The following is a 26,870-nucleotide window of genomic DNA, read 5'->3' on the forward strand; positions in this document are numbered from 1 at the left end:
AGGGCGGTTACAGGGGGATGTTTACTGTAAAGGCGGTGGGAGATGGGAGGGTCTGTAGGGAACAACAGCAAATCTTTGCCCCAGGGGCTTCCTGACAGGTAGATACAGCCGTGCTATTTGAATTCATTAGGTCATTCATTCATTAAGAGGCATTTTGGAAAGGCTTAACTTCAGGCTGATATTAGATGCAGATACCATTAACTGAAAAAAGCCTAAATGTATTTGGAAAAAAATATAAAGGGGAGTGGAAGAATTGTAACCAAAAAATGGCACAAAAGAAACAAGTTAAGACACTCAAGGTGGGTTTGAAAAGGAAAAGGCCTTTGTTTTAGCTGATCAGATACATTAGTCAGACCTGGATGTTTTATGTCATTTTTTAGTTGTAATTCTTCCATCCTCCTTTATCATTAGCATTACTCCCTCCATGTGCACTCTTGTCATTTTTCTCTTTTGTAAAACTGGAAGGGAGTTCAGATAGTAAAGACTGATTAATCGATAGAAGGGCTTAACTTTAAATGATAGCCCAGAATGCACGTCAGGTTATCATTAATGGAAGGAAATTGTCTCTAGTAGCAGTTGAGGAGAGAGGGTCTACTGAGTGAGTAAGGGGGAGTTTTTTTTCCTTCAAGGGAGTCAAATTTCCCAACTCTGTAGGTCCTGAGAGTTACTCAGCTCCGAACTGAGAGAGTCTTTGTGCTGGGAGAGAGAGAGGGAGAGAGAGAGCAGCAGTGTGGCTTCAGGTCTGCACACTGAGGCAGAAGGACCACGGAGTTTGCCGGAGTTTCATCACACACACATGTACTTGGAGTTTCCTTCCAAAGCCGGATTTTTACTTACTGACTCACTAAAATGTTTCAAGGGTAAGACACACTTTTTTCTAGATATATTCCGTCAACTTTTGCAGTGTGAAAAGAATACAGAGTGGAATTTGACTGACTTTAATAAACATCTTCATAAATCAATTCAGCTTCACCTCAGAGCAGACCTGTGGTTTCACAGCTTCAGCAGCAGTTTAAACTATTTTAACTCCATGTTACGCTCTTTTATCGCTCTTTTTCTTGTTTCAAAGTCTACCTACAGCTTTACCAACTTCCATTCTGTGACTGATGTGTCTCCTCAGGTGGTCTCTCGCCCTGCATCTCGCCCTGCTGTGCTGGCTGTCTGCTGCCCTGCAGGTTATAGAAGGTAAGATGCATTCTGCTGCAGTTCTCGGTCTGTATCCTCTCTGTAAGGAAAAATATTCCTGCTATGGATCACTGAGTGGAAAAAAATGGAAGGCAGTGACCCAACAGACGCTTTATTATAAGAGTGAAATTTAGCCTTTACTCATGGTGATGGATGACTGTGGAGGGTAAATGTTTTTTTTCCTTCAGTAGATCACAGAATAAGTTAAATATAAAGGCTGAATTGCTGACCCATAGTTGCAGATGTGATAGCTGCTGCAGAACACACAGTGCAAAGTTCACAGTTTCAGACATTCTACATGCCGTAGTTTGATTTTTAATCACAGGACAAGTCTGAAAATGGTTGAAATATACTCTCAGATGATACATGTATGTGATGCAGACTTCATGGTTATGTCTGCAGTTTAGCAGGAAAAGCTTGCCGAATGTATTTTAACACCTAAATCTGTCACCAGCTATCACGTGTCATGTGTTTCCAAAGTTGCTCTATTTAAAGAAAAACTTTTACAATCTGGCATCTCAGCTGCTTTTTACATGTGTGTAATTGCTGGATTGCATGTGAGCAAGAAAGGGAACTGGTTTGCAGCAGAGAACATGCAATGTATCGCTGAGGGCATGTGTATGGAGCTGTGATAGGTATTGTTTTTCTGGCATTGAAAGAGCTTTAATAGTGGTTTCTTTTATCATCCTTTCTGTAACTAATAATACAAGTGTCAAAGCATAAGGAATGGATTAGTCTGTTATGCTTGCCACAAAACTAGGTTATCACCTATAATGTGTAAGCCACTGGTTCTTCCAAAGTCAGGGTCATTTCATTCATCTTTTTGAGGTTCTTCACAGTTTGAAACATCACAAGCTGAATTTACATGCAAATTGGAGCAAGATCCAACCCATTTTGAAAAAAAAAAAAAGTGTGCAACATCTCCATTCACTACTGTTATCTGAATATGTTTAGTGCTGATTCCGCAGCCAGATGATATTTAAACAGCTCTTCAGATTTGCTTCTCTTGCACTTTTAAAACAAAATCTTGTATTCCTCCGAAGATTTTGACATAATTTACTGTTGCACATCAAAACACCGTGTGCACAAAAATAAATTAAAATGCACCTTTTATAGCCTGCATGTCTTCTGTGTAGTAGTTGTTATCAAGTCTGTTTTAAGTCTTCTTTAATATATCTCAAATACTGACATTTCAACAGGTGGACATGGACACATTCATACAGATGAAATCCAACCACCTTTCCATTCCCACGATACCAAATTGTAATGCTCTGAACTTAAATCAGTGAACTTTGAAGCGTTAAAATGAATGCACTGATTACTGTATTACCAATTTCCTCAAAATTGGCCATTAGCAGTCTTTAATTACAACAGAAGAACCTCGACTCAAATCCATTCCAGTTTCCCAGGGCCATTACAAGACCCACAACACTGCTCCTCCTCCCTCCCATTTCCATTTTCACACCTCTGTCTGCTGTTGTGGTTTTCATTCAGTGCCTCCCCGCTGTGGGGCTCTTCTTATACAGCCCTGCAGGACACTGATAGTTTGTTTGTTTGGCAGTATACAGGGCTTCCTCTGCCCTCTTTATCTGCAGTGTGTGCGTACGATGAGGCGGCTGGAAGTGGCAGACAAGTCAAACGCTGCACCGGGGTGAGAAGTGAAGTGTGCAGTTTGTATGGTAATGGGTTTCCTCTGCACCGCACTGGCTGTTAGTGTGTTTAAGATACTTGGGCTGGGAGGAGGGTTAACAACTGAGCTTTGAAGTGGGATGTTGGGAACACAGTTGATCATGTGCTAGTTTAATCCAGGATGAGGAGATGATTTCTGACAATGGGTGGAGAAATGATGTTTGTGTGATCATTTTGGAAACATTTGTGTTGTCTCATCTGAGTTATTTATTATTCACACACTTAACAGAGCTCATGACATTGTGGACTGCCAAAGGCTTGATTGTAAGATCTTGTGATGATCTGAAGTGAAGCTACATCACCAAAAATTAGAAAGTATTGGGACCATGTAATGGAGAAAACTGTGGTTTTTTATTGGAGTGACATGCCTAAACCAGTCAAAAATCTTAAAAAACACAACCAAAGTGAACAATTCTGCAATCCATGATTTCAGTCACATGCCTATTTCATGTATTTGCAAAGTTTCCTTCCAGTAAAGTATGTGGCAGTAAACCAGGTGGCGTTTGCTGTGCAAGCTGCAAAGAGTCGCACAGATTACATAAGGAGCTTGCGTCGCTCTTAACGTCAAAGCAGGTGTCGGTGTTTACAACTTGGATGACACCATGAACTGGAACTGGTCACACAAAGAGAAAGCAATCAGGTAAATTTGTGTTACCTCCTGTCTAAATTTGCCATTGAAAAATAAGAGAAAGTTTCAGTTAATGTGCTGGCTGAGCTGAGCTGTCCAATTTGGGGTCTGTCTGTGTCTATTTTCATGACTGTGTTCTGAGACTTTGTGCCTGATAAAAAGCCAAACTGACATACACTGAGCAACACTATTAGAAAGTCACTCACTTTAAATTCCAGTACACCAAGGATTGGGTTAACTAGTTCTTGAGTCAGTCCTGACTTCCCCTCAGGCCCTGAGCAAAATTCTGCTAAGGGGCCCTTTTCAATGACCCATGAACCATGCAAACCATTTGCCATTGCCACAGAGTCATACCTGACACATCAGTGCTCTAACTTCAATCCTTTCCTCTTTAAAACACTTCTGCTCCATCAGTTGACTGAAATCAGCCAAGACATTTCTACTGAAGTGAATAATATTGATCATCTCAATGCAAAGGCAATATTCTGCTGAGACACTTTGGATCTCACCATTGTGAATATTAAGGATTGTGGATTTGTATTCATCACTAAGCCAACAGTCGCCTTGCCCCTCATGTTGAAAATGGAAAACCACATTCCCCATGAACGTTTCTCAAACACTGGCTAAAATTTTGAGCTTTTAACATGATATATCATTTAGTTATAAATGAGGCTGTAGCTGTGCCAAGCCCCGTGGGCGGTTACAGCATGAGATATCTGGAAAATTTGGAACTTCCCATTGCTTTTGGGTGGCATGGATAAAAACAAATGCAAAAATCAAAGTGCCTCCAATGTCCAGCAGTCCAACTCTTTTAATGGTGAATAATAAAAGTGTGGATGGTGATGGAGAATCTCCTCATACAGTCCCGCTTCAAAGTAAGCAAATGATCTTTGTGTTGTTAGTGATTGTGTATATCTGGTGTAAAATCTCATCTTGGAAAAACTGATGTTTGAGCCTTGGGGACTCTCAGACTATAATCACACTAAACCTGACACGAATCTCTTTCTCCTTAAGTGTCATCCTTCCCAATAACTCTGACAGCTTTTTGGAAACAGTCTTCACACTAAGTAAAATATGATTTTGGCAGGAATGCTATTTAGGTGTGGGCTGAGATCTTCGACAGATTACAAAATAGAAATTAGAGCAGATTAATCTGAGTTTCATGTGTGCATCATTATAAGTTGTCTAGGTTTTCTAGACATCTTGGTGTTTTCCACATTTCCAGTTTCTCAACCCCTGACCCTCCCTCCTCTAAAGAACCACTCTGAACTCAAGAAACCTTCAGTTTCCATTTACCGTTGGTTGAGTAGCTCTGAAAGGATTCCATGTTTAGCCAATATAAATGATTGTGAGGTGAGCCCAGTAGGAGTCTGTTTTTGACGAGTTTCCTCTGTACAGTAAAGCCAAGTCGCATTATTGTACTGTTGACAATTTCAGCCGTGGTGCCACTGAAATCCTCAGTTACAGCCATATGTTAGCTGCAGTCAAAAACATGTTTTTCTCCATTTATTCACATGCAGTTGCCTGTCTATATTTAACAGTTTTACCTTTTCAAACGCTTTCACTCCTGACCTTATTTGGTCTCTGATGTTATGGGAAGAAAAACTCCCACCCAGCGCCCTTTAGTGTTTTATGGCTCTGAAACCTGGCATGACATCGAGCTCTATGAAAGAGCGCGCACCTAAATGTCTTCAGTATATTAACGGACTGAACGCCCTCGCTGCAGCGGCGTCCTGTCTGGAATGTGCTCATTCAGCCAGAGTGACTTTGATTCGAACACGGTTGGGCACAATGGGCCAACTGTAAAAGGTGTCATTGCTGTATGTGTATAACGGTCAGCTCTATGGGATTTTAATGGGAAAAAAACCCTCAATGGAAACAAGAATGGGTGTTTCTTTTGGGGTCTTTTGACTTTCCGTTGGACATGGTCTTTCTTTCATATTTTCCATGATGTGATGCTCAAACAGACGATGTAGTTCCAGGGCATTAGAGGAAAACAGTGTGTGCTTCGTTTCGGAGAAAAAGAAGTTGCACTGTTACAGAAACTGACCTGAAGGAAATCAGTAGCCTCAGATAGATTGACCTGAAAACCCAGATCTGTAAAGGTTTTCAGAAAGCAAACACTGAAATGTCGCTGGTTGTCTGTTGTTGTTTGGGTACACTGTCTCCATGGTTTCTGGTTAAACTATGAGTCATTATCACTGTGAATGTGTTCTATCTTATGAAGCAATGCTTTGGGACATGAAGCATACAAAGAAAGTCTTATCAACTGAGAAAAATCTGACACTCTGTGTAAATGTGGGGAGATTTAATGTTCTGTGCACTTCATGGCTGTTAGCCCAGTCATAAATACATACCTTTATTGCTTGACCTACAAATGAGTATATGGAATATTCCTTTCAGGCAAAAATGGAATGGAATTAAAAGCAAATAGGAGGTCTCTATTTGCCATTTATACCAATGTCTTGATCTGCTTTCTCGTAAATAAGAAAACAACATATGACAAATCAAATCAGATACTGTTTAGTAGTCCAGTTTTACTGCTATGATTACTGCTATCCCCGCTTTTATCACTTAATCTGCCAGTTATTTTCTTGAACAATCACATAATTGTACAATACATTGCTAATAATCTTAAGATTGTATGTTTGTCCAACCAATATCCTAAGATGAAGCATTTCTGTCCTGATGGGAGTGGTGATGTAGTGATGATGCCCAGAAATATAGGACACAAGAGGTCATTTAATGGTTTGATGAGTAGCTTAACCTAACTGAAAACCAATGGGTGGTTTTGGAGTGAAAATAACCAAAAGTCCAACTAATCAGTGACATTTGTGACGTTTTTACAACAGAAATGAATTATTGACTCACAAAAAGTACCTAATTGATAAATAAAATAGGTGAACCTGGAAGCCTCAGTCACTAATCTTTCTGACTTCTGACAAAATCCATCATAACCCATTCATAACAGAGGCAGTCATCCATTGAGCTCTTTACAGCTGCTTTTCCCACCCAATAGGATGAGACACAACCTAACTTTGAGGCTCATATCAACTAGATTGCAATGAAAGCACACAAGAAGTGGTGAAAATCAAGAATTTGACTTAAGCTATATGCTTATGCTAATGATATATGTTAATAACGCTAAAAATTATTATATGCTAATAATGCTAATAATGCAAATAATGCTAATAATTATTATATGCTAACAATGCCAATCATTATTATATGCTAATAATGCTAATAATAATAATAATGAAAATGATGCTAATAATATATATAATAGATATGCTAATAATGCTAATAATAATATGCTAATATGCTGACTGATATTTCCAAGACTGAAGCCTTACACTGGGACTGATAAGGTTAAAAGAAAAATCATGGGAGCAGAGAACAGTGTGCAGTGTGTGATTCCACTTCTTGCCACATTCTGTCAACAAAAACTAGGACACCGCCTTTTCAAACCGTTCCCTGTAAAATGTGGATCATAGATTCATGTTTGGATCTTTTCTGGGTTTTACTGAACCAAGCTGTCCATAAAACTGCTCCATAAACAGCATCCTGGACATCACAGAAATGCCTTCAAGTGTCTGAATCCTCGGCAGCTTTCTTTCATATTCGTCAACTTTATGTGACAAACTGCTGATCTGACAAACAGCTTCACAATCACTCTTTCATTTCTACTAAAGCACCAATTTTAAAGGGAAATGCTGAAAGCACACAGTTCCTCTGCTGTGTGTGTGTTTATACTCAGGTGTGCTTTAGCATATTTGACTCAGAGTCTGTGGCTGCAGAAATTATGCCCATTTTTGCTGTTTGCAGACGAAGAGGGCTACATAAACACACACACTCTCCCTTTAAGGACAAATCTGCATGTCAACACTCTGAATTACAAGCAAAACAAAACTTTTTCATGATGCTGTGAGCCGTACCTCCAAGTGGAATTCTGGGGAAGAATATGGCATTTTCTCAGTTCATGTGTAATCCGGTCGGAGAATCAGACGGAAAAACTGAAAAGTTCCACCAAAAACTGCATTAGCATAAAGTTTGTTTAGTTTCTGAGCTGTTAAGACATACTGAACAGGCAGTTAAATGAGCTCAAATAAGACCACAGTTTCTTCTTTAACACAGTATGTGACATTCTGGGTTGATTGTATAATACAGTTTCCCTTCAAAAAAACAAAAAGCCCTTTCCGTCTGCATGTCAGCTCCTTCACAGATGCTGTGTTGTGACGTCCCACTCCACTGGTGACTGTTTATTGTTTACCTTTGGATTAGACTTGTCAGCTCAGATAATTCTCCTTCACTTAGCCTCTGTCATTCCCTGAGGCAGTTGGACATTCTGCTCAGTATCACCTCTTCAGTCTCTGTTTTGGCTGTCAGCACTCCAGATGACTGAGTGAATTTTCTCATGACATTTGTGAAAAATGGGTAATGAATAGATGTTTAGAGATGAATAGCTGTGTAAACTCAAGACTATAGCAATCTGATTACTTCATGAAACCCAAAGAATGATGAGATCATTGGTTTACTTCTTTTGTTGTGCACATGCACACAGGAGGAAAGTAATCTCCATTGATCTCCTCCAGATTTTATCCTCTTTTGTTGTTGTACCAGTCTGTACAAAGCTGTATTGTCATGAAAGATGTAACTTCCTGTATACTGGTCCAACATTATAAATGAAGTTGTTTGCGCATACCTGAAAATAAATTCCACTTGTGTTTCATTCCTCACTAAAATCTAAATTAATACAATTCATACTCTTTTCTTTTATCTGAAGCATCCAGAGCTTTTCTTGGATACTTTCTTGGTTCTTCTGCCATTGTCTGTATTCTCCTATTTACTGTAGTCCAGTCTTCCTTATGTGGCTACGATTGATTAACTATTCGGCTCTGGCAAACCAGCTCCTGCATCACCCCACCGACACAGGAATGGTGCCACAGAAAGCAGAATAAAAACTCTGTTTTGCTGCAAAATACAGGGAGATTTGCATGCATATGGTACTGATCAGCTTCGTTAGCAACTTGTTTGGTCGGTGTTTTAATATAATGGACATTTATTTATATGCAAAAGTCCCAAACTCTAGCTTTAGGAAAGATAAAATGAATGGAAAACAGAAGCAAGCAGTAAGGAACTCATTTACAGAAGCTCTGGGATACTTAAAGTTAATTTATTTAATTCCTCATCTAGATTTAAAATTAATTTAAGAGATTGTCTGGAATGGCTTTATAAATAAAGATCTACCAATGACTTAAGTGGAGAGAGATGGGAAGCAGACTCTGGCACAAACTGTTGGTGACACAGATGCAAATCCATGTAGCTGCATTTTCTTGCAGCTAAGGACAAACATCAGCTGCAAAGGCCTCCAAGAGTCTCCTCTTACAGGTTTTGGACAGCTCTGCAGCTCTTTTAAAAGCCCTGATGCAGACTGGATGACTTTTCTTGATAAAATAAAGTTGTAAAAATGCTTCTGACTACCATGAATAGAGAAGTTGTTTGATAAATGCCCTGGATCCTTTTTAAAGGGGAAGTCTGTATTTTGTTCCAGTTATATAAACAAAGCTTTCAGAGAAATCAGCCTGTGACATGCATGGCTTTTTTTTTTTCTTCTCTGCATGTAAACATGTTTCAGGAAGGTGATCCTCAGTGTGTTGTTAACTGCACCTGCACACATCTCTGCCAACAGATACACAAACAGAAGAAGAACAGAGAGCGGAAAACATCGCACTGCACTGCGTTAAACACTCCCACAGCTCTGAACAATAGCGATTTTTGTGGTGGACAGTCAGTGGGTGCATGTCAATAGATGGTACTCTGCCAGGCGGACTGCGGAGCAAACATGAGATAATATTTTCCTGTCGCATTTCTCTGAAGGTTGTCTTTCATTCCACACAGTTCACGGCAAAAATGGCACTTTCTGCGGGATCGTATGTGCAAAAGAATTCCCTTTTACTGTCCCTCACTTGCGTTTCATCAACGTTCGTATTGGAGGAGGAGATGAGGCCATGCGAGAAGCTCTGAGATGCAGCTGAGCAAACACCCGACACACACACATGCTGAGAATCTCACATTCAGCGCCCTTTGACTTATCTATGCATAAGCAGGACATGTAAATAGGTCAGTAAAAATCAGTTGTAAATAACGTTTGTAGCTCGGTCAAAGATATTATATAAAATGACGGCATTCAAAAGAGCTTTCAATCATTTCTAGAAACATCAGTATCTGAAACTGATACTAATAATGTTTGCAGATGCATGATGAGCCATTTGAAATTACTGTATAAATAATGATTTAACAGTTGGTGTCAATTTTTATCTACATCTTTGTCCAGCTGTCCCATTTATCTCAGTATTATCTGTGAGCTTCACCCTAATGAACTCTCCGTCTCTCTTTATTCCCTGTGTGTTTGTTTGTATGATTGTGCTTTGTGGAGGTGAGTTAAGGGTGAGAGGATGGCAGGGGGTGTTTAGTCGGCAGGATGATGGGGCAGCGGCCACGGACACTTGCTGTAATGGAAACTGTCCCTTTGCAGATGTCCACATCTGACCTCCTAATAACTCCAAACAATGCATTCCTCTATCTGAGTAATGCTGTAGGCCTTAACACTGTGCCATTGAGTGCACTGTGTGTGTGGAATGGCTCTGCATGTGTGTGTGCTCAAAGTCAGAAGTTCATCTGTCGCAATAGCCGAGTCAGCCCGTCGTCTTGATAACCTGTGACTCAACAGACAGTGTAAAGCATTTAACCAATCAGCATCCTTGTTGCAGTGTCCATGCTGCAAATTCACTGCATGACTACAGTAAGACTGCTGTAACTTCATTTTATGGCTAAAATGACAAATGGTTCCACTGTTTTGCATTGACCAAAAGTCAAAAAAAAAAATTGCCCTATTTATTGCCTTTTAATATTAAATAATTTCAATTTAATTTTGATGATCTGACCAAAATTTACACACACAAAAAAAGATTATGTCATGCCAAGGTGAAAACAGACTGTTAAAAAAAAGTGATTGCATCAGTATTCATCCACTTTAAGATGACTATTCACACAGTTGGTGAAATGGAGATCATCTGACAGCAGTGAATGTGTCCCAAGTGACTGTAGAATAAAGACATTTTTATCTGGAAGGTCCAGTCACTGGTGAATCAGTACTGCTGGCTGTAACTACACTACAAAGACAAAAGAACACTCCAAGCAACTCTGTGAACAGGTTACTGAAAAGCATGAGTCAGGGGATTGAAACAAGGTATCAACCCCCTGTATTTATAGTAATTATCATTTTTGCACTACTGTAAATTTCTGTATATATTGAGTTAAATGTAATTTTATTATGACAATCTTTTTCTCCCTGTTCCTCTTTCTATAGTTTATTTTTTATTATTCTCTTCCATATTTATAGGGTGACACCGACAGCCGAAACCAAATTCCTTGTAATGTTGTGTCCGTACTTGGCCATTAAAAGCTGATTCTGATTCTGAAATTTCCTATTCCCTAATTATCCCTTGGATGACAGTCTAATCCAACATTAAGAAATGGAAAGAAACGTGGAGCATAAATCTGCCTAGAACAGGCCGTTAATGTGTTTCTGGGCTTCTCCACTGAACCAACTACCAGCCTAACACTGAATGAAAGACAGTTAGCAACTAGCTAGTGGAGCATTTAGTGGCTAAAGACACAGATATTTTTATCAGGAGCTGGAGAAGAAGACTGAGCTAGTAGAACTTTGATGACTCCATACTTTCCATGTCGGTGAGAATGTAAGAGTTCGCTGGGGTCTGCTTGATATAAATTTTGTATCTTCTCTCTGCACGCAGTCCTAAATTTGTGTCCATGTATTGGCGATACTGCAAGGGCAATAATGTGCATGTATGGAATATGTTGATAAATTCATGCATGAAAAGCAATCTTCCAAACGTAATCCAGCACACTATAAAAGTAGTATAATGACAACTTCACATCCACAAGGGAGTAGAAAAATGTCTTGATGCATGGGGACACATTGCTGTTGTTATTGTAGTACTTTCTATTCTGCTTGGAGTCTACAAGAAGGACTCCGTTCCATATATGCACGAGAAGATTGACGACTTCCATGCATGCGAACTAGTACCCTTGTAGCACAGTTGCCATGCAGGATCTAACTTTGGACTATAAATGCACATAAATGTCCTGAGAGAAGTCTGCTGTCTCCTGTGCACTTGGAGAGTGGATGGAACTGATCTCATGGGGACCTCTGCGTAACGTAGTGTCTACAGATACGGACCCGTACCCGTAGCCTGTGGCCTACGGATACGGCACTTTCCCTTATCATAAATATTAATGAGACGTACATGAATATTAATGAACCGGCTGATGAACGCGCTTTGTGATTGGCTGGTAATCCGACATACATAAATATTAATGAGCCGTCTTGGTAATTACTTGGTAATCCGAGTGATGACGCTTCAGTGATTCGAGGTGAATCTGCGTGCCGAGCCTGTCATGTCAGTCATCTGCTGTTCTCTTTTCTATCATGCATAATGTCTTATAAATATCATTATCTGACTTTTTCACGGACAGAGATTTGGGGGTTGAAATCAGCACTACTATTAAAAATAGCAAAACTTTTTATTCACGTGACCCTGTTCTAATAAAGCACAAACAGCAAACAAAACAAATGGCGGAACTAACAGCCAGCAAACTACAAGTATTTTTTTACCTTCAAAAGTAGCGACAGACTATTACATATTAACAACCTAAACAAAACCCTGACGTATTTTCTACGTCTGTCAACACAGACACTGTCACAGTCACTTTAATGTTAGCGGACTCTGTTGAATGGCTAAGTTACATAACCACAAACAAATCTCACAATATCACAGTAAATCGAGTTTGTGTTTTTTTTTTAATTCATGCCGAATTAAAGAGCTGCTCCTCACCATTCACGAGTGTTTGTTTCATATTCGACATCCTTAACTTTATCTTGTAAATTAGCATCCGAAATTAAATGGGAACATTTGCAATGGAGTTCGTCAGCCGCTTCCACCACTGAACGCGGTAAACTAATTAATAGGAACTGGACTTCAAACAATTTATATACGGCGTCGAAAAGCGTAAAAACTGTAATGTCTAAAGTGTGAGAGGAGACGGTGTATTTTTGGTTAAATTATACAATGTTCGCCGTCAAAGTCATTCATATAACCTGCCTGTAATGTGCAGCAAATAGTAGTTAACCGGCGCCAGCTCTTCAGTGACCTTAACGGGTCCGTACCTCTAGTACAGATGCTACGGGTACGGGTCCGTACCCGTAGCATCAACCTTTGCGTAACATTGGTCTTGAGAGCCTCTTCATCTTGTAGCGGTAAATCTGAGCTGATGGTAGCAAACTTTGTCCATATTTTCATCTTTTGACGTTAAAAGTTTGGCCAATTTGCAAATTTCCAACATTCACCTACTTTGAAATGCCCCACTTTTAAGTTTTACAAGTTTGCTGTTTATGAGATCTTATTTGCTGAACACAAATGCCTGCTCTCTCTAGAATACAAAGAGTGCAGTTATTCATAAATAAGCTTATTCATAGATTTGATTAGCTGATATGCTCGTTGTAGCAGCATGTCTGTATAAATATGTCAGTAAAAGAAATAACTGGCATTCATTTTGAGTTCAGAGGTCACTCACAGAAACAAACCTTGACTTTAAAGGGCTTCTTGCTAAAGGGCACTCAGGCAGAGTGGTTAGTTTCCAACACAAGGCCTTTCAAGCTTTGAGTCGTCTGGTAGACACAGTGTGTCTACTCTGTAAGATCCAGATCGCCTAAACATGGTGGAACCCTTTTAAGATTATGAAAGTTAAATAAACTACATCCAACCAGGACCTCGTTCCAGATCTGTCTAGTCAGCTGTGTCTGGAACTGAGACCGTGTTCTTTTGGCCTCATGACTTCTGTAATGTAATTGGCTGGATGTGTGCCTCAGTCATTATCCAAAATGATCTTAACTTCAGCGATGGAGGCTTTCATCACGAGCACACAGATTTGAAATTATATTAAAGTTGGACAAACATTTCCTTCACATAGATTCCTGATATGTTTCTGAATGGCACAGCCAACTATAACTCTTCACTGCCAATATTACATGAACAACAAGCAGATAAAATACTATAACACGCTGTTTATACAGGGTTTCTGTTGTAGTTATCTGTTGTCATTAAGCCCAGACCTTGTTTTTAATTTGTTTTTCTGATAGGATCAAGTCACCAGAGTACAACATGATTTGTCAATCAGCACAATGCAATCAAGACTACTAAAATGTGGCTCTGTACAAATACAAGAAAAGTTGCTGCTTAAATCAAACCTTTCCTCTGTAGCTTCTATGCCTCTGGTCGATTTTAAGCCTGAGCTTGCAGGTCAGTTCTTGAGGTTAATTCCACCCTCAGGTCAGACTTTCCTCTAGATAACCTCTCCGACTCCCAATTTTCTCCAGTTTTCTCTTCTCCTGCTTTTATCTTTAGTGCTCTTTTCTTATCCTCTGTTCTAAAGAAGCCCTCAGTCCGTGTCTTTTCTCTGCCTCCTCCTTTCCCACACTTAAGATTAAATAGTCCTAAAGAATATAATAGCCGTATTTAAACTCTTTCCATCTTGGAGGTCCATGTGCTTGAGGCAGGAGAAATCTGTTTTCATGCAAACTGCTGTCAATCTTAGAAGGTTGCTGAGCTTGACATGAAGAGGCCACCCGGTATTACTGTGACAAAAATGAATGCAGCATTGCTGTGCTTCTTTCCTGTTGCATCAAATTTCGTAGAGTTGCAGCTGAGAAGTTTTGAAACAAGTTCTGGCCCGACGATGGGGGCAAAGAGACAAAATTCTCCCAAGTGTCATGGAGGTTCAAAGTGTGTGAGAATGTGTGCGCATTTTACCATTTGTGTCTGCACGCGTGCACATCCACCATCATCTCTCACATTCCAGACATTTTTAGTCTCCCACCTGCTGGGGATTCGATCAGTGAGACAGACGCTCGTACAATCCAGGCTGAACCTTAGCTGTGAGCAGGAGTGCGGCTAAAAAGTGCTGCTGCCCCTCAGTGATGTAGTTGTAAATTACAGGTTGGATCAAGTAAGACCTCCATATTGCAGATTCCTTATTCTAAAATTAATACACATATTGGTGCAAATTAACATCACATAACCTATCCATGATTACTATTTTTTTTTCCATTTTATCATTTTGGAAGGTCACAAATATTAGGCTGCTGCTCTGGAGAGGCATTTTAGATTTAAAAAATATGCTATAAATTGCAAACCCAAAATGCTCTGTCACTGAAAAGCTTTGGAAATAATCATTTAGCCTTGTTTTTCGTCTTTGCTCTTGATTTAGCACCAGGAACAGAACTCATCCAGTACCTTCCTGAAGCAACCCGAGGTTCATTTTTGGACTTTATTAGTCGTATTATTGATGCTTATCTGCGGCTCTATTGCCCACCAATGAACTGACAAGAGCTTAATGTGGGTAAGAAGCCACCACTCATGATGACAATGGGAGTTTTTAGTGTCTGAGCAGCCTTTTTTTATGGAAATGTATTGAAAACAACCTAGAAATATGAAAAGAAAACTCATCGTAGGAGGAGCGGAAGAGGAGGGAGGGAAGGACGGGAGGTGTATGAAAAAAAAAACAGCTTGGCAACACAGGCTTCATTGACTGCTTGACTGGCGGCTACACTGTGCATGTGTTTGAGCGTCTGAAAATGCGTAAGTGTGTCGTGCCGTTACCTGAGAACAGGTCCTCTCTGTTGACCTCTACAGCCCGCCCACCTGGATATCTGCCTCAGGGTTGGTCGAAAGACTGTGTCAGTCAAAACTGCAGGGATATAGTCAAATATACAGACACACATGCATAAAAACAATAAAAAATAATAACACATTGACTGGAAAAGAGAATTTTGTGCTTGTCTGACAGTCAGGCAAAGTTAAAAATGTTTGAAGATAAGTGTTATTGGGTCAATTTAATAATAAGAACACAATCCAAACAATGTTTAAATAAGTTCATTTTATTATTGTTCAGCAAATTAGAAGGTGGTTGTTGTTGAATTTGGACGGTTATTTAGTTGACATTTTGCTGATATCCAGTCATTTTTTATTAATAAGTGATTGTTTCTATAATAAATGATTATGAAATTTGTAAAGACATGATCATAATGAACATAAAAACATTAATTTTTCTACTTTTAATAAAAATGTATGCAAGATATATCCCATGAACTTCAAAAGTCCCTCAAATATATATTGCCCCAGTTGTAGTTTGTCAGAAAAATGAAGTTATTTCATTAAAAACAAACACATTGTCAGAATCCGTAGTCCACAGCAAATGAGTTCATGTGTTATTCTGGCACAAAAACACTGGTCGGTGAGCCAAAACCTCTTTCGCTCTAATTGGCAAAGTCCTTGTATATTCAAACACATGAAACCGCACAAACACACGGAGGATTTATAAACACACAAAGCAGCAGAGCGATCCTTGTGTTTTCAACTTCTACTTTTGCATTGATATATGAAGTGGAAAAAGATGAATTTTTACCATTTTAACCAACTTTTAACTCGTACAGGGCTTTTAACTGTAACTTCTCTGCTTTGTTTCTATATAACACTTCAGTCCCCAGTATGTTGTATTAAAGCACTACAGCTAATTTGGGGTGTTTGGAGGCAAGTCAAATGCAATCATCCTGTTGTATCTGGTAGTTGTGGGTTACTGTGATCATTTTAATTTTACTTTCCTTCATACCAGAGTGTAATCCCATATATTTTTCACCAATGAAATACCAAATCCTAACTTAATTTTAAAGGTCACATGTTTCATCATCTCATCCAGAAATATAGTCTATCTACCAAAGATTGCATGGTTTCATCTGTTCTTCTTTCTGGTTTTTGTGTTTTCCTGCTTTTGCCCACGAGGTGGCAGTAGAGTGCTGGGAACAAAATTGAACTATAGTTGATTTTTATGGCCACGTGTCTTTATTATGTTTCCTCTGTTGTGATTTTGACATTACAAATTGGCTGATATGCTCATAGCTATATAATATTTGTACTTAAATGGCATATTTATGACCAAAAGCACACAAATGTATGATTTTTAATGATCTGACCAAACAAGGGCACGTCTTAGTTTTAAAGCGGCTTCATTTGTTAGCAAAAACATCAAAAGAATATTGAAAAGTGCATTAGAGCTAATCTGCCTTGACTCGTAGGGACACATGCCTCCTGATCTTGTGATTCCTGTTGTGTCTCCTGCAGCCACTTAAAACAGTTATTTGGGGGAATAAATTCACAGCATCCCCCATGGGATTGGCTGTGACAGTAAACCAATTAGAGTTTATTGTCAGGGCGGTTGCTAGGTAGAGCGGGAAGTGAGACAGAGGTGAAGGGTGAAGGGGTGACTCTTCCTGGAATCCAGAGGCCCTAAACGGGGTCACCATGTATAGAAAAAAAGGTCTGAAAATACTCATAAGAATGTGGGAGCGTTTTGCCAGCCTGTGCACATGAAAGAGGCCACTTTTTTTTGTTACATGTTAACACCATAACGCCTGTACTGAAGTCAGATTGATAATCTTTCACATCCTTCACCCCACATCATTCATCCATTAGAAGGTAGCAGCCTAAAGTCATCTACATTCTAGAAAGCAGTTCAAGGGACTTTTCCCATCACTGAATCATCGCATTGATGCAAGATTTAAAAAAAAAAAGACTGTAATTTACAGTTTTTTGTAAACCTTTTATATTGCAGACATGTTTTGATGAGTTGTGTTGACATACTGATGTTAGTAATTGCATCAACTTGATATTGGGTTTAGTTTAAACTGACATTTCTGTTCATTGTTTTGAAACTGCAGATAGGATTTCTGTCTCTTTGAAGGGAGCTGGTTCTTGAAGAACCGTTCCTTTCAAAGAGTCGTTCAAGAAAACTGGCTCGTTGTTATATTAATTTATTTTAGAAATCAACCAGGGATCTCTTTTGTTAAGAAATAAGTCAGTGGTAGCAGTTATATGGATCAGAATAATTCCAATTTACACATTCCACCAGTATATCCTCCATTGACTTTTGATTCCTATTCTTAATTTACATGCATACATATATGATATATATGGCGATATATGGTGGCTTGGTAGTCGTTTGTTGACCTGGACTCGAAAGAGATGTTTTTCTGATAAATATTGCACTGTGCTCCACCTTGTGTGTTGTCCCCAGTGAAGTGCATTCAAATGCTGCTACGTTTCCATTGACTCAAACTCATTTTGTGTGTTTTTTTCCATCACTGATACCTCCTCCTCCACTCCAGTCTTCAGTTGGTATTAGGTGGCACTCACACTCTTCCTCCTCTAATCCAGCTGCATATATAGCTGTTTACATGAATGGAGCGTGCTGTGGACAGCTCAAACTCGGAGGTGTCATTAGTCATCCATGTGAAGAAAGCACGGGATATTTGCATATATGAATGGCTCGCAACTGTGAACCGGTTCTTATCGAGAGCCATTCAAATGACTGACTCGTTTGCCAATGTCACATCTCTATTTGAAACTAAATGCAAATTTAGGCGACTGAATGAAATTGGTGTGATAATGCAATTTAACTTCCCTTGAGTGCAAGTCTCCTCTCCAGTCTTTCACTGAAGAGGAACAACTAAATGCACTGCAGTACTGCTATTGCAACCCTCCCCAGAACATCAGATTAAATTTGCTTCAACACTGGTACTCCAACTTTATGACGTGTGCATGTTACTGCAAAACTTGACAGGGAACCAGTAAAGCAGGCAATCATTTTTTTTTCTTGCTGTCAAATTATAGATAATTAGTAAAATCACAAAAAATAGTAAATTACATGTTAACTCAAAAAAAGAACAGTCGAAAACCATAAATAACATTCATACCAAGAATCTGCAAGAATTTGACTGTAACGTCGCACAATTTTTAGTGCATTAAAATCAGCAAATATATCATTATTTTACAGATATTATTGATTTTTTGAAAAACAAAACTGCATATTCAGGACTGAGAAATGGTAACTCATTATATACTCAAGGCTGTTATTTCACAGATGTTCCCTCTTTTGATCAATTACAGACAATATCTAGTAAAATCAGAACAAAAGATTAAGTTTCATGTTGACTGAAAAAAATTCGGGCCAAAACTGTACATGATGTCCACATCAGAAAGATGTATTTGTACCAATAGTAATTCAGTCTCTACAATGGGAAACCACACAATTACACAGATATCTGCAGTTACTGTCACTGTGTGTGAACATCAAAATATCCCACTGTTATTTAACTTTTTTCACGGTGTATCATTAAAGTGACAACAAAACCAATTAATGCTGCTTTAAAGACACAACCTGTTGTTGGTTGTGTGTAATTGCTAACCAGCATTGAGAAGCTTAACAGGGTCAGAGAGGGACGGGTGGTTGTTTGGGGGTCAGGGGGCGATGATTATACAGTAGTTACCTCTGATGTGGTGTATTTGTGCTCCTGTTGGCAGAACACTGCAGGTTTCATTGTGGTGAAGCATCAGTGTTGCCCCCGTGCTTCTCTTCCTCAGCCCTGTTAACTCATCCTCACCCCATCCCACTCTGCATCCCCTCATCCCTGACTAATCAAGCCTCGTCCTTTACCCTCTCTTTAAATCCTGAACCCATTATCTGCTCCATTAGAGACCACCCCACCCATTTTATCCCACAACAGTTCATGCATCAGTATGTTCTCAGCAGATGTTCTCTAGGGGTCAATTTTATCAGCACAGTACCTGCAACTAACAAAAACAGGTAAGGAAGTTATCAGAAGGAATCACTGGAAATAAAAGTTAAACTAAAAACAAGAAAAGCACTCAGATGACAGATGACATGCTGACTCGAATAGTGTTTAAATAATACAATGAAAGATGGGTGAATTCTGTTAAACTGCTTTGTTCCTAGGGTCCAGGTATCATGCATGCTGGTGTGGCTCACTGTGATTTTTGAAACATTATTACTGCACTACCACTTTTCTGCATAAAAAGTCACAATGTCTGCCCTGGCTGTAAAAGATGAGATTTGTGTAACCCCCAAAAATGCCTCTTTAGAAGTGGCTGAGATTGAGTGATTATGGGCTTAACTAAAATTCAGGATTTTCATTCAAATGCAGCCAAATATTAAGTGACATTCCAGACAAATGTCAAAAGAAAAATGTAAATCCATGCATTTCCATGCCCTGCTGTTGTGCAGAACACCAGAGGTTAGAGCTTCAAGACAAACAGATGGTGGTACTTGTGTTCCAGTTGGATGTAATGGGTTATAATTAAGCTGAACTGCATTATATGAATTATCTAAGAGTGGTATTTAAGTGAAATTGTCCAAAAAAATTGGAAAAATGTGATGGGAATGTAGTTCGAGGATCTCGTGTTTTTGTTCTTGCATTTCAATGTAAAAAATAAACAAACAGGTAGATCAAGTGCAAATCCAAATGATAAAAAAAAAAAAAATCATGAGTAATTCTTCGCCTACCTTTCTTTCTCTGATGTTGAACATTACCTGAGCAGGTAGTGCTGGTGCTACCATCATCATCATCTATCTCCTTACACCTATAAACCCATGTATTTTTGGGGTTCTTGCATTTGGTCCAGGTTACGTTCCAACCCCAAATATATTATTGTTAAAGTGGAACAGGATGGAAGACTTATATTTTAGCTACCTTTCCACCAGAGAATTCCTCATGTAGTGTAGTTTTTAAATGAAACTTGCTATAACAGCCTAAACAAACACCCGATGCCCCATCTTCAGCAGGACTCCAGCCCTCATCCTGAACCTCATCAAACATTTAGAGACGCACAATACAACAGAACAGGCTTCTCTTTGTCATCAGCAGCACGGGGCCCCTGTCTGTGCTCCATGATCACTGAACTGCAGCAGAGAAGAAGGCCCACACTTGATAAATGCCTCCATTCAACTTTTAGCAAATGAAAAAATATCTTAATTTGAGTCAGGTTTTGAATTGATGCACTATTTGCAATAAAGAAGACCATTTAAGCATTTCAACCTTAAAGACACCAAGCCTTGTGAACATTGATCTGCACGCAAGCCTTCACTAAAAAGCTTCAGAACGTTGTAGTGAAGGCTTATTAGAACCTGTGTAGACTTTCTTAAAGGTGTTTAAAACATGTCGTTACTAACCATAGCCTGTATTTAAAGGTGGAGGGGAGGTGGAGCATTAGTGAAGCTGAGGCGGGCCATCTCTGGGTCATGAACTCTCCTAGAGCACTCATCTGTCTCTAAAACTAGTAATATCCTTAATGAAGCTCAAGTTTAGGCCTTTATAAAATTTAAATAGGTCAAGTACAAAACAAATCCCCCATGTATGCGTTTCATGAGCACTGAAAATAGCCACAGGAACCAAAACTGTTTTTTGTACCACACTGATCATATTTGTATTTCTGCTGTGAAGTTACGCATTTCAACATGGAGGTCTATGGAGGCTGACTCTATTCTGTGCCCTAGCTCAAGTGGCCATTTGAGGAACCGCAGTTTTTGCTACTGACTTTTTCAGCACTGAAATTGCTGCTTGTTAGTGAGACATAAGTTTACACTTGTTAATAACAATTACAGTATGTTCACTGAGATTGAGTATGCAATCCAGAATTAAGTGCTTTACTACATATACGAATTTATAATCAAAGATATTAGTTCCTCGGTGTGTTTCTTATAGTTCCTCTCCTGTCATTGATTAGCAATCAAAAATCTTATCTATGAGTAATAAAATCACATTTTACAGGTCTTTTCTGTGGAAATAACCCATAGCCTGCCTTAAAATGGGTTAGATATATAACTCTTCACAGTTGCCTCCTTTACAATGTGTGGATCCCTGCTTCTAATTCCACCCTATTTGCTGTAGCTCAAACACACCAGCTCGCCTACAACTCTACACAAACACTGTTAAAACTACTCTCGGCTACACAATTGAAAGCTGCGATATTGGAGTAGTTTAGTCCTGCATGTTAGAACTGGAAACTGAATCTGAAGAAGGAAAAAAGATAGATAAAGCCCCAACACGGATTAGTTGCTTAGATTTGTTTCATCTGAAACCCTGGAAGCCCAAATCTGTGTTTTTGAAACTGTCATTGTCATACTGCAGTTTCAACGCAGAAATGATCAGACATGATGCTGGTTGTTTATTTCACTCATGATGTGACTTCCATCGTATAAAAAAAAAAAACACCATAAAGATATATTAACATTTTTTTTTTCACCAAAGGGGGTCTTTCAGCTACTTTCTTCTTGACCTTTCTGCTATAGAGCGAGAGAGGAAAGAGGATGGAGGAGTGGTCAGCTCACAAACTCTCTAATCTTCCTGTCTGAGAAAAAACTGGGAGAGAAAATCAAGTCAGCTGTGTTGTAGAGTGCCCCCTCCAGAGCAGGGGGAGTCAATAATTACACAGGGAGCGAGGGTGGGTGGGGGGTGGAGACGTCAGGGAGTTACAAACAGAGCAGGAGACAGGCACTGCTGGAGAAAGGGAGAGGTCATAACAAAGAAGACAAGAAGAGGAAAAAGGGAAGAAATTAAAAGATGCACTGAGAGGCCAACAATATTTTTTTGTGCCACTGGATCTTCTGGACTACTTTTCCACCCTGCTGGACTCTGTATGTGCAAGTAAACCTCTCATAGCTGGACACCAAGCACCTGCCTCGCCTATATGTTTGTACCTGTGCAAACCTCTGCAGTTCAACCGAACGGAGTGCATGAGTGTGCACAGACAGATGATGGGAGCCCTTCACCTGTCTCTTGTGCTCTTCTTTATCCTCTCACCTCCCGTACGATGCCAGTGGTGGAGTTTGCTCTGGGCGAACCCTAGAACCACCTCTTCTCCTCCCTCCACCGCTACTTCTGTCACCTCCATCACATCCTCAGGCCCTACTGACTTCCTGCCGACAGGGACAGAGTGGACGGGAGAGAAGGACAGGGTGACGGAGAAAGCTGTGGAGGGCACAGAAGGGTCTGTGCTGGCTCCTACTTCACCCGGCTCAGGAGTGTCAGTCCCTGTCTATAGCACTGTAGAACCTGGGACCATACCTCCAGAGGGCAATTCAGGTGGAGGCAGCAAAAGCAGGTCCCAAAACAAACCACTGAAATACTGGAAGAGTGGTGAGTGTGTTGAAATTAAGTTGCATTCTTTCCCAAAATCTCTCTTTGGCAGATTTGTGCTCAGTGTTGGCTACAGTTGCTTCATATATTTAGTATTTGACATTAGGGTATTTATATTTCTGTAATATTTGGACCAGAATGTCCAAATATTATAGGAATATATGACCCTTTGGAGAGAAGCTGTCTTATTTAAAACCAAATAAGTAAAAAAAAAAGTGATGCTATTTGTTGCACACTATGCAATATTTTGCAATAAAGAAAACAAGAACGGTAAGAGAAATATGTATGATGCGCATATGCAAAATTTGTGTATCAGAAATCATTATCAACTCCAAAGTTGAGATGTTGTGCTATAAGCAATAAGACTGCACAATCTCTGTAATGTGCTTAAAGTTGCATTGATTTATTTGTTTTATCCACTTGATATAGCTAATGTGAAAGTTGTTAGCTGTAATTTAGAAGTGGGAAGGTGGTGTAGGCTGTAGTGCATTTTTTAAACTGTTTTGTTGATGGAAAAGTTGCGAAAGGACCTGAGTTAATCATGGTGGTGGAATCAAAACAAAAGGCGAAAGGGCTAAAATCATCCTCTGCGGATTTGTCTATAAGGGACCGCTTTCACATTATTCATTTTATTGAATATTGATGTTAAAAATATGACTAGTGCAGCTTTAATTAGGATACTTAACCTCAGTGTGCTGTCAAATGACTGCAGTAAAGGGATTGCACCTGCTAATACTTAGTTTTATACATGTACAACATTTACTAACTTAAGATTTGTTTAATATGCCATGGTGATGGTGCACAAGGTTCAGCAGATCTTTAAATCACTTGCTGTATTTAGAATTGTCTGTTCCCTTGTCCCAAGGCATCGAGTCATGAGGCAGCACAGAATCCCTTAATATTATTGCTGCGTGTTGGTACATGACACAGTCCTGCCTACCCTGGTGTGCCCTGTAGAGTCTAAGAAAGTTAGAGAGAGTGTGAGCCAAGCAACAGGAAGCTTTTGTGTAGCATGCGAGGTCAAGGTGGGTTTAAAAGGTTATACGTGGCAACACTGAGGGAGGCGGTAATATTGGTTTTATAAGTCTACACAAGCTGATCAAGCATTCATGTGGCCACTGTGGTGGGGATTAGGTTCAGGAGGGGAAAAAATATGGGGCTGAAATAATCGGTGCTGCAAAATAGAGAGAAAATTTTTTTACTTCAGATACTGATAAAGTGTTGTTTGGTTGACCTGAATCCTGACTGGGAAATGTGTAAGTCTCTGCCATTGGCTTAGAGAGTGAATTAATGATGACTCAGTGATTGGAATAAGGAATAATCAATCATTGGAATAATTAATAAATTGAGGTCGGGAATCCATGCAACTTCTTTTTTAAAAAATCTCATTTTGCTCTGTGTACTGTTTAATCTAAATCACGTGATGCCGTTAGAATAGGATTTGTCCACAGTCGCAGTTAAACGAATTATGACACATTTGTGTATATGCAAGTGTATGTGTGGTCAAAAGGATCCGAGAAACTGAGTGAAAGTATATCTTACATTACAGAATAATATTTTATAGATATTTAACTGAAGATTTTATGGACAAATTATGCTTAGTACATTACCTTTAAACTTGAATTTGACAAAAAAAAAAACCATGTATTTTTAGCTAAGTATATTTTAATGTTGTACTTTCACTTTTGCATTTAGCATTTTTAACATTTGATCATTACTTTCTTTAGCTAAAGTTGCATTCATTGATTGGACACTCGCATGTATTGGTACAGGACGAAAATGCAACAATATTATTGGCAAATTATATGACTTTTAGTAAATAACTAACTATTTACATCCATCAAACATTAACATTCAATTGGAGTTGTAGTTTTGGAAGCCTATAAGTCCAGTATTCATTTATTTCTATTCTTTTTTGATGTCCATTGACTGTCAAGAAGATGTTTAGCATCTAAATGCTAACCTGTCAAAAATGTTCTGTTTTCACTAGCTGGCATTTTTCTTTTCTGTTGGTGCTGTTTTTATCATTGTGTTAAATGTTGCTGCTGATGAAGTTTTTTATTCCAACAAAAGAAAATTGAATTTTTTACTAAAATGTAAAAAAGAACTATGAACAGAGCTAAACCAAGAAAGCTAACTACAGCCACTTAAACTAGCTGGTGAACTAGCTTAGCTAGCAACAGTTTGCCTTAGCTAAACCAGCTATCTGTTTCCTGTATTTAAAATGTATCAATTTTATTTTTTGGCAAATAATTTAGTCTGGGATGCAAGTAAGTAATTAGCTAGATGTAGTCATGGAAAAACAACAAAACAAATTACTAAATTAACTTTACCCTGAAGAAAGATAACTAGCCTAGCTTAAACAATAGCTAGCTGTAATTTTAGCTTCAGGTTGTCATGAAATTCACAATTTGGTAGACTGATATACTTTGAAATCACAAATTTATATTAAAATCCAATTAAATTTTTTCTCATTTTTTTAAGGTAACTTATCAAACAGCTGCTTGAAGAATGAGCACATTTCGTCTATGGTCCTATTAAGGCTTGTGCCTCTAAAAAAAAGACATTTAATTCAGGCATTATAACCATTTATTTATTACACTGTTTATCCATTCATCCTGAAAGCTTTCTCAGTTTCTACTGCCTTGTAGGGAAGCAGAGCTTGGAAAAGCATTGATGAGAGTTTCTGGGATGAAAATGTTAAGAAAATAAGCCAAAATTAGCTTCAAGTTGCTTTGTAGATCTGATACCTTCAGTTTTCCAATATTTATCCATGAGTGCATCATCATGAGTTAACCTGTTGACATTGCACATAACCATACTTTTTTGATCAAACACACTTCTAAAAAAAATAGTTTAATAATGACGTCAAACATGATTTGCATGCTGTAAATGAGTCTATTTTTGTCAGTGAACTGACTCCCCAAAACTGTGAGAGACTGCTTGCTGCCCTTTTCTCACAAACCTGCACAATTGACTACCCTCTTTTTTTTCTATCCCCTTGCTTTTTGGCTAGCCTGGACCTTGAGAACCCTTCACAGCTATGTGAGCATTGGTCTTTCTGTATCTTGAAATGGCTGCCATCCAAGTTATGACTGGTAATCACCAGCAGATCTCTGCTGCCAAGTCAGTCTCTGACCAGATTCTAACAGTAACATTAACCTTTATTTTAAAAATCTTTGTCTCACAGTGCAGGAATGAAGTTAAAGTTATGTAGTGGCCACAGGTCAACATGCTGGTTCTTACTTTAATTCTCTCAGGGGAGAGTTTGTCTGTTTCTTGCAGTCATTACAGAGTGCTAATGAGTGCACATCTGGACTGGAGGTGTGGGGGCTTTGGTGTGTTTGTGTGTGTGTCTGTATTTTGTTTGCCCACCTGACCACCTGTGTTTGCAACAATAACTGTGCAGAGGTCCACTTGTAGTGATGTGAGTGGTGCACTAACACAGACACACACACACACACATACACACACTAAACCCTCTAATCAGGTATGCTTCCAGTTGGTCGGCCTGATGAATTAGAGACCCCCAAATGTTGGCCTGTCTGGTCCGGTCTGGGGTTTGTGTGTTCACGTGGGTGACATGTCTGTTTGATGTGTGCCTGGATGTATGCATATCTTCTTTGTGTCTGTGCATGGCAGAGATATAGGTAGCAGAGGTGAGTGTGGCTGGAATGCTGAAGTGAGCGTTTGTCGCTGCAGGAGACGGGCTCCGTGGTGGTGGGGAATCAAGGGAATGTGAAGCCATGTCTTCACATGACACTAAATACTCTAATTGCCAGCCATTGTGTGTGCTTTTCTGTTTCGGAGGATTATGTCTGTACGAGGTTGAGCAGTGAGGCGTGTGGGCAGAGTCTACATCAAATCAAGTTAAATTAAAGCCGTGTCAGGGTGATTTGTAAGCACATCTCCTCCTTACTCTAATGTGGTGAATGAACCAGCAACACACAGGTAGCAGACAGATGGGGGAGGATGGGGGTTCAGACATCTGTTAGAATGGGTGTTACTAACACACAGTATTTGTAATCTCGAGCTAATTCAGCTGCGCAATTACAGTAGCTAAATATTTACGTTATCCCATCATTGAGGAAAACAATTCAGATATTAGATAAACAGCTAAATTATAAGATTGTAGTGTCTTCTACCCATGGAATTTCTGGAGTTGCGCAGATCATTTGCCATAAATATCAGATGCTGCAATGAAGTCCAAATGCATCTCTGAATGGAAATGCAAAAATG

At 39.2% G+C, this 26,870-nt stretch overlaps 1 protein-coding gene across 2 annotated transcripts in view; it reads left to right on the forward strand.

Annotated features, from left to right (window-relative positions):
* Positions 1-685: 685 nt before the first annotated feature.
* Positions 686-26,870, forward strand: part of col15a1b (collagen, type XV, alpha 1b) — a 56,517-nt gene continuing 30,332 nt past the window's right edge. Inside the window, exons 1-2 of one of the 2 annotated variants that reach the window (XM_022191665.2) lie at positions 686-860; positions 1,121-1,185. In XM_022191665.2, coding sequence (XP_022047357.2) covers positions 850-860; positions 1,121-1,185 — 76 coding nt within the window. In that variant the 5' untranslated portion in view covers positions 686-849. Of the gene's footprint in view, positions 861-1,120; positions 1,186-21,945; positions 22,632-26,870 lie in introns of those variants that run through there. The other variant, XM_022191664.2, reaches the window with a different exon arrangement.

This window comes from Acanthochromis polyacanthus, chromosome 9, assembly GCF_021347895.1.
Source record: "Acanthochromis polyacanthus isolate Apoly-LR-REF ecotype Palm Island chromosome 9, KAUST_Apoly_ChrSc, whole genome shotgun sequence".
Taxonomy (NCBI): Eukaryota; Metazoa; Chordata; class Actinopteri; family Pomacentridae; genus Acanthochromis; species Acanthochromis polyacanthus.